The sequence below is a fragment of the Solanum lycopersicum genome, chromosome 5 (assembly GCF_036512215.1).
Source record: "Solanum lycopersicum chromosome 5, SLM_r2.1".
In the NCBI taxonomy this organism is placed as follows: domain Eukaryota; kingdom Viridiplantae; phylum Streptophyta; class Magnoliopsida; order Solanales; family Solanaceae; genus Solanum; species Solanum lycopersicum.
The window spans coordinates 668914-683179 of NC_090804.1; the positions used below are offsets into that span (position 1 = coordinate 668914).

General features: G+C 34.3%; 2 protein-coding genes and 1 non-coding gene across 3 annotated transcripts; 2 read left to right on the top strand and 1 right to left on the bottom strand.

Moving 5' to 3' along the window:
• Positions 1–4714: 4714 nt before the first annotated feature.
• On the top strand, positions 4715–7361 carry LOC101252685 (uncharacterized). Its single transcript, XM_004238622.5, has 4 exons — positions 4715–5994; positions 6082–6288; positions 6389–6480; positions 6578–7361. Exons 1-4 carry the CDS (start codon positions 5194–5196, stop codon positions 7266–7268), a joined length of 1791 nt encoding a protein of 596 aa, XP_004238670.1. The 5' UTR covers positions 4715–5193; the 3' UTR covers positions 7269–7361.
• A 1049-nt stretch (positions 7362–8410) lies between these two features.
• Positions 8411–8482, bottom strand: TRNAG-UCC (transfer RNA glycine (anticodon UCC)). The gene has a single exon. It is a non-coding gene; the product is annotated as a tRNA-Gly (tRNA).
• A 25-nt stretch (positions 8483–8507) lies between these two features.
• On the top strand, positions 8508–14222 carry LOC104647251 (uncharacterized). Its single transcript, XM_010322279.4, has 9 exons — positions 8508–8829; positions 8911–8987; positions 10030–10132; positions 10322–10419; positions 10512–10642; positions 10740–10848; positions 11282–11473; positions 11562–11698; positions 13695–14222. The coding sequence occupies exons 1-9, from the start codon at positions 8610–8612 to the stop codon at positions 13981–13983; spliced, it is 1356 nt and encodes a 451-aa protein (XP_010320581.1). The 5' UTR covers positions 8508–8609; the 3' UTR covers positions 13984–14222.
• The last annotated feature ends 44 nt before the right edge of the window (positions 14223–14266 follow it).

Genomic DNA, 14266 nt, shown 5'->3' on the forward strand with positions numbered 1-14266 from the left:
TTGATTGCTCGAGGTAATTACGTAGTCAAATCAAATTATAAAAAATTTAATATTTAAAGGGACTATTTAAAATTAATTACCAAAAATAAGGAACATTATTGTCATTTTCTCTCTTAAATGATATGTGGCAAATGTTAGGTGGTCCTTACTACATTAGTACATTATAATCACATTGGACAAGTCATGGTCCATCATTTGTGGCCCAATAGCTATTTTAAAAAAAATTAATTATTTTGTATCAACTTCAAGTAGTTTTTGAATAATTTTAACATAATATGTAAGCTTTATTTTATAATTGAAGTTGAAGTTCGATTTGACAATATTAAGAAATATATATTGAGCATACTCTACGAAACAATAAATTCAATTTATGACAATTGCTATTTTCAGGGTTTGGTATTTAGAATGAAATGAATGGTCCAACTCTATTAAGAGTATCATGTGAAAAAATTGAAATTTCAACCTAATTAAACTCTCGAACTAACTAATTCATAGGATGAAGATTGTTTAAAATCTTATAAGAATGATAACACATTTTTTACACATCGAAGGTATTGTATAGTAAAAACAAATAAAGGAACAATTCATCGGAAGCGTATACTTCAAGCGACATCAAATTTCTCTCTAGTAATTTATCTGTCAGAAAACTTATCTCTATACTCCTCAACTTCTTAGTGAACATAATACTTTATATTTGGATACTTTTTAATAAAAATTATAGTAGCTCCATCATTGTGAACAATGTCTACATATAAAAATAGAATACTACATGTTCCTTGAATTTTGCAGCATTATTCTTTTTGAAATGTAGTTTCCATTTTATAACTATTCTAGCATAATCCAAGTAATTCTATAGTCCAAAATTGTACTAGTATAATATTTTATGGTGGTGACCGGTGAATGTGTTTGGTTAAAGAGGTAAATGCATGATTGGTTAAAGAGGATAACTTGTCTTCTTTTTCTTGTATTCTTTTTCTTGTTTTAGACCCTTAGATGTGACTATTAGGTATTCAGATCACGTGGGTCATAGGGTGTTTTGATTGACTTCAAATTGGTAAATTTTTAAGTCAATATTTTATCTTTGAAAGTGTGTGACAAATATAAACATAACTTTTTAAAAGTGTTTTAGTGTGTGACAAAGTTAAAAATGACTTGAGAAATGTTTTATACCAATTCTTATGATAGTTCATTTATCCTAGTTAGTCTTTCTAGTTCCGTATCAAGATCACGACTATTTCGAATATACTTCATGTCCCTTGTAATTATTTGGCCCATCATTCTTTTTTGAAATATAGTTTCTATTTTATACAACTATTGTGGAATAATCCAAGTAATACTATATTCCAAAATTGTACCAGTATAACAATGATTTATGGTGGTGAATGTGTTTGGTTAGAGATAATAAAAGCATGATTGGTTAATGTGGATAACTTGTCTTCTTTTTCTTGTTTTATCCTTGATGTGACTAATGGGAATTCAGATCATGTGATTCAATTTGGCTTGTTTGGTCGAGGGATAGGTTAATACAAAAAGACCACTTGACCCATATATCTCAATTACATGACTAAAAATGACTAGCCCATGCTCTCACTGCAATCTATAGTGCACTCTCTCAGTCCAATCCATTCTGGAATTGAGAAATGATCATTTGGGCCTTTATAGCCCAAAGATGTGAAGGCCCAACCATTAATTATACATTTGCCGATAATTAATAAGGGCAAAAACGAAAAATTTATTATGTCTAATGTATGTCTTAATCTTCTTTTCTAACATCTCAACAATTCAATTAATTTGTAATGGAGGGAGTATTAAGAAAATTACGTAATTACACGATTTAAGATAACATAATATCTAAAAATTTCTACCATTTGAATTTCACAAAAATACCCCTTTTCCTTCTCTATCATTCTTAACATCTAGATGCATCATTTTACCTCTATCAGATACATTACAACTTTGTTTGTGTATTATGCATCTGGTACAGATGTTATTGTTGATACATAGCTCCAATTGTTTCAAACTTAAATCAATATGAATCTGGTTTAGTTACGTATTTGATATACAACTATGTATTTGATATATAAGTTCTTTATTGTCTGCTATGTATCGAGGGAATGAGCAATCTATCTGCGATTTCTAAAAAAATTGGATTATTATAATTTGAAAACTTTCAGTTTAGCGTTCAAATTGTTCAAATTTCGATACTTTTTTACTTTTTTTTTTGTGCGAGTTATATATTTAGCCAGATGGTCAAAATAGTAATATTTGCTAGTCAAATATAAACTAGATCGTAAAAGATGTAAATATGATGTATATCATACAATAATATACAAAAATTATACATTCCTAACTATTATTTTTGATAGGCGATTAAACAACATTATTCCCTTATATTTTTAGTTGACCAATATTGACGAAAGCAAGGCAAATCATCAATTTCTAATTATAATTAATAAATGAATAACTAAAATTAATTTTAGAAATTAAATGAAGTTAATAATTGAGATAGGAATGATCAATGTATTATGCTAATTGAGGAGACCTTTACTTGAGAACAAATTGAAGAGCCTAAAATTTTAACAATTTGAGCCCTTAGGAGGGACCTAGCTAGCAAAACCCTAGTGATAATCTTGGGTCTAGGGTGATGAAAACAACTACAAGCCCACATGTAATTAACAAGCCTATTATGCAACTACTATGAAGTAGTAAGGGTTGTAGCCCGCGACAGAGTTGAGTTTCAACCACCACTTGTCACTCCATCGACGTGGATTTGCCGCGTGCTCAGCTATAAAGTATTCCAACGATCATGTATAAGTAATTTGTCACAAGGTATTATGTGTCTTTCCTTTCGTATGATTTCAATTTTTCTTGTTCTTGAGTCATGACATCTTGATTAACTTCTTTTCATTAGTCTGATCTAAGTTTCTTTTTTCTTTTTCTTTTCCGCCTAGTACATGAGTCTACATTGAAGCTTTGACTTAAATTTTCTATTGTCTTTTTAATTATACTAATGGATAAAAAAGTTAGTTTGTTTAAAGATGATCATTGTGTTTAAGACAAACTAAACTTTGAATGGAACAAAAACATGTAGTTTAGTAAAGGGAAGCCACTTTCATATCCAAAATCCTTCATTTTACTAATATTCATTGATAGTGATCGTAATTTAATAAATTTCAAAATATCCAAAGAATTGAATTTTTGTCGGTAATTTTATAAGAATGAATTTTTAAATGATATGGAATAATTCGTGTACAACCAAATATTAAATGTTTTAAATAAAATATTGTTAGAAAAGTCAGCAAAGTATAGGGAATATTTCTTAATGCACTCCCAATAAACAAAGAAATTTAATTTATTTTTTTTTGTTAATTGACATATGAAAAATAATAATAATTAAGGATGTCTTACTTGATCTCAACTAAGAACAAAATGTACTTCGTGCCAGCATAACTGTCATATCAAATCCACACATAGATTTGGTTTGTTTTATGCTGATTTATAATTTTATTTACTTTTTAGTTTGATATTTAGTATGTGTAAGTTTCAATTTATATCAAAAAAATTCTTCGATAAAAAAATATATTGTTTTTTTAAAAAATAAAAATGTCATTGAAATGATTGAAGTATTGGTTAATCTTTTATTTTCCCCTTTGGATAAAGAAGAAAACTTACTTTTTACTTTTTTTTGTTGGCAAAGAATTGATTATTTTTAGTTTTTAGTTTAAGTAAGCAGCAAAGAAAATTAGAATTATTGCATTTTTTGCTTTTTATTTAGCACTTAAATCCTTCGTTAAGCAAGTAGTTAACCATTGGAATTCATATTCTTTGAGAGCCAAAGAATATTGTTGTGGTGGAGCTTGTTAGGATTAATCAACATTTAATTGATGAATCACTCCACAATTGGCAATTTAATTATGACAAGTTTACTTTTGTTTGTTAGAAATATTTTAGTGGATAAACTAAGTAATCTAAAAAATATGTCATTTGTGGTTTATTACATTTAAGTCCTCGCATCTTATTGTTATTGTTGCTAACCATCTACGTATATGATGTGCATTATTTTACTATTAATAGTCATGTTTTCTTTTAATCATTGATATAAACTAAAGGTATTTCACAAATATCTCTACCTTGAGTTTGAGGCAGCGGTACGAAAAACTTACATACACTCTTTTCTTCATTATCTCGTGAGATTTCATTAAATTTATTATTGTTATTGTATACTCAAAACTTATATATTACACTTAACAATTTGATATCGGAGTGCACCTGTGCACCCATCTCTTTCAAGAGGATTCGTGACATGTCAAGCCCCGATAATATTCTTCGCTTTGCATCGAATTAAACCACATGCTCCACTGCTTGTGGGGGACCCCATCAATTCCTTTGAGTTTCATTCTTGCAAACGTACTTCCCAAGTGGGATACTTAACGCGTTAACACAAAACATGTATACTATAATATCGAATTAATACTAAATATCGAATATGAATAAATTTTACCGAATCTCACATTACCAAATAGGCTCTTTTAAGGAATAAAATAAATGCAAAAACGAAAAAAGACATGGAGTAATATCCTATTAATTGTAACCACAAAAAGCAAAAAAGTTACACGAGTATATTATGTTTAATAATTCCTCTATAAGATTCAAAAAAAGATAGAAAGCCAAAAATAATTGATAAGACTCACTCACTACATATGACCGTTACATACCTCAACGTACCAAAACTCACAATTTTTTTAAAAAAATTCATTTATGGGACCCAAACCCTTTCGTCTTTCTCTAGTTTACCGTTAGCCTTCAAACCCTTTCTTCTTCTTCTTCACCTTATCAACTGAACCATACAGAAAAATATCACTCTGAAATGGTCAATTTCTTCTTTGTTTTTAAGAGCTTTTGTTGACTCACTCCACTCAACTTTCTTGATTTGTTGAAAATTCTGAAAAAAAAGATCTTACTTTTCTGTAATTTCTTAATTTTCAAGAAGTGGGGTTGTTGAGGAATTTTATGTTTTGATATTGAATCACTTTATTCAGCTTTGTTGATTCGTTATTTTCTTGAAAATTCTGAAAAAAAAAAGGTGTTATCTTTTTATAATTTCTGAAATTTCAAGATTTGGGGTTGTTGAGGAATTTCAAGTATTAATCTTGACTCAATTTAATATCTAAAAAAGGTCTTAATTTCAAGATTATGGCAGCATTAGCACCTGGGATTTTGTTGAAGTTATTAAATGGGATGAAATCAGGGGTGAAACCTACAAGTGAACATAGGAGTTCACTTTTGCAGGTTACTGATATTGTTCCTGCAGATCTTGATGAGAAGAATTTATGGCCAAAGCATGGATTTTTCATCAAGGTATCGGATTCTTCGCATTCCATTTATGTAAGTCTTCCAGATGAGCAAGATGATTTGGTTTTAAGTAATAAAATGCAGCTAGGACAGTTCATTTATGTCGATAGATTAGAGCCCGGTTCGCCTGTTCCTGTTGTTAAAGGTGCTAAGCCTCTTCCTGGGAGGCACCCTCTTGTGGGAACTCCAGAACCATTAATGGGGTTGAGAGGAAAAGGAGAGAAAGTTGAACGAAAATTCAATCAGAGTCAGTCAGCTCCTAGAAGGGGTTCTTGGGGAACAGGCCAAAATGGGGTTGAAGCTGTTGCTTCTTCTCCTCAAGTTTTGAAGCCAGTTCCTATTGATTTCGATCAATGTACACCGATAAAAGAGAGGTCTAGTGCTGTCAAATTTGCGCGAATTATTCCAATGTCACCTCTTATTCGGGGGAAATTCTCCAAAGATGGAGGAGCTAGTGGTGGGATGGTAAGGTCATCAGCCGGTGGCGCGTTGTTATCTAAATTGATGGAAGCTAAAGGGGAAAGTCCTTCTATGGTGAGAAAAAGTTGTGCTACCCCTAGCATGATGAAATTTCCAAGGAGCAAAAGTGTAACAGATCGCGATCGAGAACAAAGAATTGTCAATTCACCTTTAAACTCAGCTGTAGGTACATTTTCCCCTTCATGTATAGTCAATGTGTTTTAAGGCCTATATTAACATGTTGCAATTTGATTCTCCATTTTTGTGTAGACACAGGAGAAGAAAAGTTCAACCCCACCACCTAGTTTACGGAGTGCACGAATGGCAGCTTCACCAACAGTAGGCAGAGACTCTCAAAGACTCTCCAATTCTAAAAAATCGTCTCTAGAACAACAATCCCAGCCTATTGATTCTCTACCTCATGACAACACCAGTCTGACTGCAAATCTGCCTGGAAAACTTAGTATGTTGGGAAAGGTAACATCTTCGACACGTGTTTTGTTTATTATATGGACAAATCTTGCCTTTTGTTAGAACATTAGTCTTAGCTAAACAAGTCTTTTGTGATGTTCATTAGGAAGCTGTACAACAAAGGGAAAATGCACAGAGAATTGCTCTTCAAGCACTAAGGGATGCATCAGCTACAGAAAATCTCGTGCGGTCTCTAAAGTATGGAACTTTCTGTTATTTGTGTTAGTTGTTGTTGTTGTTGTATGTTCTTTGCTTACCTGAATCTGATATCTATCTATCACTATGGCTTTTGAAGGGTGTTTTCGAACTTGAGTAGAGCTGCGAAACCTGATGCACCAACAGCCTGTTTTGATCAATTTATTGAGTTTCATGAACAACTTGTGCAAGCTGTGGCAGAAATGGTATCCATTCAATCAGCAACAGCTTCAAGCGAAACGTCACAAACTCCAAAAGCTGAACAAGAGAATGGCGTTGCCCCTATTCTACACGAACTAGTGCAGAATTCATTGGAAGAATCACGAGACAGTGAATCAAATGCATCGAAGAGGAGAGCTGCACTTTACAAATCCATTGCAGTCTTTCCTGAAAGGAGTGATCAAAAGTCAATTCTTGGAAAGCATTTGAGATCAACATCAAAGGCAATAAAAGGAGTATTAAACACTAGCATAAATGAGAACGACGAGAACAAGAAACCTGCTTCTACTTCGATAAGCAGCAGCATCTCCAATACAATCAAATTGGGAAAACAGATTGAGAGTGAATCAGGAAGTTGGTTTATGGATTTTCTTGAAAAGGCGCTGGAGAAAGGGCTGAAAAAGGCTAAAGGAAAAGTAGCATCAGACTCTTCAAGCAAAGTCCCTCAATCACTCTTGCTTAAAGTGATCAATTGGGTAGAGGTGGAACAGTTTGATTCGAATAAACGTGCTATTCATCCTAAAGCAGGACAAATTGCTAGAAAGTTGAGGATCAAGGTCAAGAATCCCTGAGAAAAGCAGTATTCCTTCTGTTAAGATACTCAGATTTATTGTATTTGTATCAATCATTCTTTGATAAGTTTGTGGAGACTCATGTTTAATTTACCCCTTTCTGTCATCTGGTATGATTACAAGTTAATTTGTTTACTTACTTATTCACACAAGTTATTGCTATAGAAGAAGGTTTTCTGTAACATGGAGAATCCTAAGTGTCCTTTTAATCGAGGGTCTACTGGAAACCGCCCCTGTACACCAGACCCTCCAAGTGGGACTACACAATCTTAGCTAATAATCACCAATATAGATATACTTACTTCTATTATGTGCCTCGTGAATTTTCAAGAAATTGTTCACCTTATATTGACAAATTTGTTTTAAAAGATGTTGAGTCTAGTGCATCTTTTTTAAATATCACACACTTGTTCGATGCAATTGGAAATCTATGTAAAATTTTATGAACGAAGCAAATTCACATAATTTGAGACAAAGCACAAGGGGTCCCCAATACTGAAATTTTCTACGTGTGAGCAAATAAAAAGCTTCATTTATATCATTGCACCTCACTAATCTGGAATCATCACAAACATAAATCTTCGAGTGTACCATTCATCGAACCATATTCCTAAAAAGAAAAATGTGCGTTTCTCGGGAGTTTCATTTATATTATTACACCTCGCTGACATGGAATCATCACAAACATAAATCTTCGAGTGTACCATAACACGAGTATACCATTCATCGAACCATACAAAAAGCTTCATTTGTATCACTACACCTCATTAACATGAATCATCACAAACATAAATCTACGAGTCTATCATTCATCGAACTATGTTCGTAAAGAAAAAGAAGAAAAGTGTGTTTACCGGGAGTTTCATTTATATCACTACACCTCACTAACATGGAATCATCACAAACACAAATCTTCGAGTGTACCGTTCATGAACATGCACCTCACTAACATAGAATCATCACAAACATAAATCTTCGAGTGTACCGTTCATTGAACATGCACCTCACTAACATAGAATCATCACAAACATAAATTTTCGAGTGTACCATTCATCGAACCATGCACCTCACTAACATAGAATCATCACAAACATAAATCTTCGAGAGTACCGTTCATCGAACCATGTACGTAAAAGAAAATGTGCGTCTGCCGGGAGTCGAACCCGGGTCTATTGCTTGGAAGGCAATTATCCTAACCGTTGGACTACAAACGCATGTTGTTTGTTCATTATCTTCATTATTTTAAAGAACCAATATAATTTCACTCCTTTAAGACCCTGATTGCAGTTAACAAAATCTGTGTAGCGCAGCTGGAGAAGACCGTTTGGTGTGTGTTTGAGGATGAGGCGAATTCGTTTCTCCGGCGGCAGCAGCAGCAACTGTGCTTTGCTTGGAACAACTTTTCCCTTCTCAAATTACACAAATTTTCCATTTAAAACCAAATCTTTTCTAAAGCTGCTTCCTTCAAGAACATCTCTTATCTTCACCACTCCTCATTATCGTTTAGTTACAGCAGCTCAACATTCTTCTACACCTCAAACCAACCTTTCTGTTGATTCTGGTAAGTACCCTTTACTTTATCTGCTGAGAGGTTCTTCTCTCCTTTGTTCTTGATTCTGTTTTGTTTGGTTGTGTATGGTAGGAGGTAGTGGCCGAAATGGGTATCCATTGAAGGATTCAAAAGTGGTTTTGAAAGGGATGAGATATACTGATCTTGAGGTATGTGTATTTAAGTTGTTGGCTGTGTGTCTTAGTTAGATTAGTATCAAATTGAGTAAAGTTGAAATCTTGATGCTGATTTAAGGTTTAGTATTGTTTTTTTTGTGTTTTTGAGATTAAGCTCGTTCACTTGGTAACTGAATTTCGGCTGTTGTGCTGTATATTTTGGTTGATTGAGTTGATATTTGAGGAAAGATGCAATCTTGATAGTTAATTAGTGATTTAGTCTTGTTTTCTGGTTAAAGATTCAAACTTAGTTTGTGTTCTTGAGATTAAGGCTAATGATATGTTGTCGTGAGGTTTTGGTTAGCCCGACTACTATAGGATAGCTACTTTTAGCTTTTGTACGGTCCCTTCCGCTTTGGTATAGTTTTTGTTGTTAAATTTGACAAGATTCTAGGTGAATTAGAGTGAAGATTCAGAAAGTAGATGAATCCTTTATATATCTTTCTTTGTATGTTGATAGCTTCCAAAAGTCAAGAGGAAATTGAGAAGTTGAAGACTCAAGTAAGAAAGAAGTTTTGAGATGAATGTTTTGGGTGAGGTGAAAAAATTTCTTGGCATGGAGAGAAAAAGAGATAGACATTCAAAGAAACTCTTATTATCCCAGAAATAATACATACTTGAAGAGGGTACTAGCCTCAGCTAATCGGACATGAGCAAAAGTGTGTTTGATGGTATGCGAATTTGGGTTGTACCTGTTTTGTATTATTAACTTTGTTGAAATTTGAGGAAAGCTGCAATTTTGATAGGATTTAGTCCATGTTTGTTTTTCTTGCATAAAGGTTCAAAGTTGTTTCGGATTCATGTGATTAAGCTTTGTGCCATGGTATTCGTACTTAGATTGTTCCTTCCCTGTACTTTAAGTTAACCTTGTAGACTTTTAAGGAAAGTTCCAAGATTGAGAATGGTTTATCTTGTTCTTGGCTTAAACTATAATCTTGTATTGGAATTTGAGATCAATTTTGATATTTGTGTTTGATTTTAATGTTCAATGGCCTACCATAGTTACTAAAACTCGCTCTGCTTTCTTGTTTAACAGAAATGGGTTCAGTCATATGGTTATAGGCCTGCTCAGGCTCTGATGTTATGGAAACGTCTGTATGGGGATAATATTTGGGCTCAATGCAGTGAGGAATTAGAAGGTTTATTTTTTTTTTTTGCATACATATACTCTTGCTGTCAAAGTTTCTGTGTCGAAAGTGTTGATTGAGTTTATTGCTTATGGAAAGAGAAGGGTTCTGAATTTTTGTTTGGATCTTCCTTTATGTGCACTTTGTAATGTGATGGTAGTTACAGCTGATTGAATCATCAACGATACATTATCTTCCCAGGTTTGAATAAGGATTTCAGGAAAATGTTGGGTGAACATGCTGAATTTAAGACGTTAAACTTGAAAGATATTCTGACAGCGTCTGATGGAACTAAAAAGGTACATAGCTTGTGCAATATGTAGAATGTTGAGTGCCATCTGTTTTGTTTTTGATTCATCACTTAATAAATAGCACTCACAGGATCTTACAGATGTTATTCAAGTTGGAAGATGGTCTGGTAATAGAAACTGTTCTGATACCTTGTGAGCGGGGCAGGAACACTGTCTGTATATCTAGTCAAGTAGGTTGTGCCATGAATTGCCAGTTTTGCTATACCGGCAGGTAAAGCTCTAGCAGCCTTTTAACCTTTTGTTTATTTTTCCAATTTACAGTTCTTGAATTGGTTCCCTTTGTTTAAGTACATGAATCTACTATGCAGAATGGGTCTGAAGAGAAACTTATCCACTTCTGAGATAGTTGAGCAGGCTGTTTTAGCTCGACGCTTGTTATCCAGTGAAGTTGGACCAATTAGCAACGTTGTGTTTATGGTATGTGTATGCTTGAAGTGATTTCCTGAACTGAACATGTAATTTATTTTTGTGTATACATACAGTATTAACCAATAATTAACTTATGGTGTGGTGAATACCCTCGCTTGATGCAATGTGAGCAGCTTTGCTAATTTACCAAATCTAGCCCGCTTTGCTAGTATTGCTGAATTCTGTCTTCCTTGTGACCTTCTCCTAGGGCCATTATTCATGCTTCTCCCTGTTATTTAATCAGGCGTCATGGTTGACTGGAGTTGGTCTTTCTCTTCCACACTTAACAGCTATAATATTATGAAATCCTGTCTGAGACTTTGGCTCTATATTAATGAGGAATTAGAACAAAGACCCTTTGTCCCTTCTTCCTTATCTTTTTCTGTTATACTAAGCAATCAGTATTTGCTATTAGCAAATCTTGACAAATAACTCACTCCAGGGAATGGGAGAACCGCTTCACAACATTGAGAATGTCTTGAAAGCTGCAGACATATTGGTAGATGAACAAGGGCTTCATTTTAGTCCTCGAAAGGTCACCGTTTCTACTAGTGGGCTTGTGCCCCAGCTTAAGCGGTTTCTTCGCGAGTCCAATTGTGCTTTGGCAGTCAGTTTGAATGCTACAACTGATGAGGTATTTCCCTTGAGCAACTCAATTCTTGGGACGACAATGAAGAAACAAATAGCGTCATAATTTGATTCACACTTGTGAAATATTGCAGGTCAGAAGTTGGATCATGCCAATTAACCGCAAATTTAACTTGAACTTGCTTCTTGGAACACTAAGAGAGGAGCTTCAATCAAAACATAAATACAAAGTTCTGTTCGAGTATGTAATGCTTGCCGGAGTTAATGATAGGTATATACCTTGTTTTTTCTTCAATAGTATTTATTTTAGTCCCCAGTGTATTTCTTGAACACAAATAGTCCTTTATATTTGTAAAAAAGAGTGTCACCTATGGTCCCGTACTCCCATCAAACGGAACACACTTAAACTAACTGAAATATAAAAGAACTTAACAGATCCCAGGGGAACTAAACAAATAGACACAGACAAAAAGCCTATTCATCTTCAAGCTTTCTACTGAGACATGCTCTAGTTTCTGCTTTAGTTTGGTGTCCAAATACTCACCATTGTTGTTTCTTTGGTAACCAGTTTATCCATCAGGAGCCTCAAAATTCAAACTGAAAATCCATCTAAACCAAGGCTCCCAAATATATCCACATACCGAGAATTTGAATGCTTTTATATCCGATTTTGACTAAAGATAAGCTGTAGAAAGAAAATGCTTGTAGAATAATACGGGGAGATAGCTGTGAGTGGGTGGTTTCATACTAAATGATGCTTTCTTTCTTCTGCCTCTCTTTAATTTTTTGTTCTTTCATGATTATTTTTGGAATGAGTGTAAATATGTAGGAAAATGAATAAATGATGTTCTGATTTCAGAGATGGAAAAGAAAATTGTTTTTTTGCTGGAGTTCTCCGAGAATTTTACATATGAAAAGTGACTCAAAGAAATTAGAGAGATAGAGATTGGGTGGGGGTGGGGGAGCAGACAGGAGGCCTTTTGATTTTACCAAGTGTTTCTCATGTTTTCTTTCAAGTGGGAAAACCAGCAAGATGATTGATATCTTCATCGTTTTACTATTCAGCACCCTTCCATTAATATGATGAGTGTGCTGTTTGTTTGGATGTGTTCCGTTGGATGTGATAAAAAGTTACCCTCTTTTGCAAAGATAAAGGACTATTTGTCCATGGCTATATAAATAAGTATCAAAATACACCGACAGTCATACATAAGCACAATTGGGGCTTTTCTCATTTCTACAACTTTCCTTTTTTGTAAAGCTATGCCATTGTTATAAATTTATTCATACTGTTCAGTCTAACAAAATTCTATCCCTGGAGAGAGGAAGAGTAATGGCTTTGTGGTTGGTAGAGTTAATCGGTGCCATAGCAGTTAAGTTGTTCTATTTACCTTTTAAGTTGAAAGCAAAAACCAAAAGGTTGCATTTACTGCTCTACTCCTGCAAAATCTGGTCTATAGCGTTACTTCTAATCCTTTCAACTTTTCTACCATGTGTTGTACCAATGTGATTTTTGCAAGATAATGTCGTCATTTTTGTGCATGACAAGTATGTTCAGAAAGAGCATTACTCATGTGTTTCTAGACATCTAGAAATGAATTCTTGATGAAGCTAATAAGAGTAGAAACTAGATGATTATTTAGGAAAACATGGAAGAAACTTGAAATGTATATATAGAGGAAACTGTAAATATACTAAAAATAAATGCTGAGAAGGCCTTTTTTTAAGAAAAAGATAATGAAAAGCATGGGCTGACTTGCAGCATAATTGTACCAACTCTACCATAGTAACCCTACATTTTGCGATTCCATGGTGCATGTCTAATGTGCATGTCCAATCACACTAAACTTCCTCCGGCTTCTGGTTCCCCTCCATGATCCACTGGTTCAACCCATTGCACAGAACAAAAGAGCCGTGGTAACCCTTTCCCAACTTGCTTGGGATTTGTAGTGCAATTGTTGTTGTTTGTTGCAATTCCTCTATCACTTTGCACAGTCATGTATCTATTTGCCGTATACGCCAATGAATGCAGTTTCTTCACTGATTAACCCCTCCTTCCGGCTTCATGGAGAATGACTGTGATGATGTTTTACTCTGATGATTTTGGTGGATAGTTAATGTAGTTTTTTTATCTACTTGCATAGCCCTTGCTTTTCCCCTCTAGATATGAGTTTTACAGAATCAGTTGGCTTGCTCAATTAAGCAGAATATATATGTCTTTGTTTTCTATATCGTGTAAATTCTCATTGTTGAAATTTTATTTGCAGTGTTGAGGATGCAAAGAGACTAATCGATCTAGTCCAGGGCATTCCATGCAAGATTAACCTGATCACTTTTAACCCTCATTCTGGATCCTTCTTCAAACCAACTACAAGAGAGAAGATAATCGAGTTCAGAGACATTCTTGCTGAAGCAGGATGTGTGGTGCTTTTTCGATGGAGTAGAGGAGATGATCAAATGGCTGCCTGTGGTCAGTTAGGTAAACCAGGTGAAATCCAAGCTCCCGTGCTTCGCGTGCCTTCCCAATTTCAAGCAGTACTGGAAGCTGCCGCGTGATTTCGTGTGCTCTTTTTTCAAGCATGTTCATCCTGGTTTTGTCCAAAATGTCTCACAGTTTCAAACTTCAAAGTTGTATGCTCATGAATCAATCACTGATCTTGTTCAGGTTAGATAGTTTATGCAGTACTTTTTAAGATTTCTTTCTTCTTCAACTCAGATCTTCATTAGGCGTCCTGAGAATTTGGCCATGTTTCATTATGAAATTCGGAAAAAAAGTGAAAAATTTTCATTGTCAATCGCCTCCTCAACACGTTTGTCAATTCACCATATTATCGTTGTA

What these genes read in the sequence shown, in the direction of transcription:
- LOC101252685 (XM_004238622.5), top strand. Translation starts at nt 5,194, where the DNA reads ATGGCAGCATTAGCACCTGGGATTTTGTTGAAGTTATTAAATGGGATG. An exon ending in ATTCACCTTTAAACTCAGCT is followed by an intron (nt 5,995 to 6,081) that starts GTAGGTACATTT and finishes ATTTTTGTGTAG; the next exon opens with ACACAGGAGAAGAAAAGTTC. An exon ending in AATCTCGTGCGGTCTCTAAA is followed by an intron (nt 6,481 to 6,577) that starts GTATGGAACTTT and finishes TGGCTTTTGAAG; the next exon opens with GGTGTTTTCGAACTTGAGTA.
- LOC104647251 (XM_010322279.4), top strand. Translation starts at nt 8,610, where the DNA reads ATGAGGCGAATTCGTTTCTCCGGCGGCAGCAGCAGCAACTGTGCTTTG. An exon ending in CGTCTGATGGAACTAAAAAG is followed by an intron (nt 10,420 to 10,511) that starts GTACATAGCTTG and finishes AGGATCTTACAG; the next exon opens with ATGTTATTCAAGTTGGAAGA. An exon ending in CAGTTTTGCTATACCGGCAG is followed by an intron (nt 10,643 to 10,739) that starts GTAAAGCTCTAG and finishes TCTACTATGCAG; the next exon opens with AATGGGTCTGAAGAGAAACT.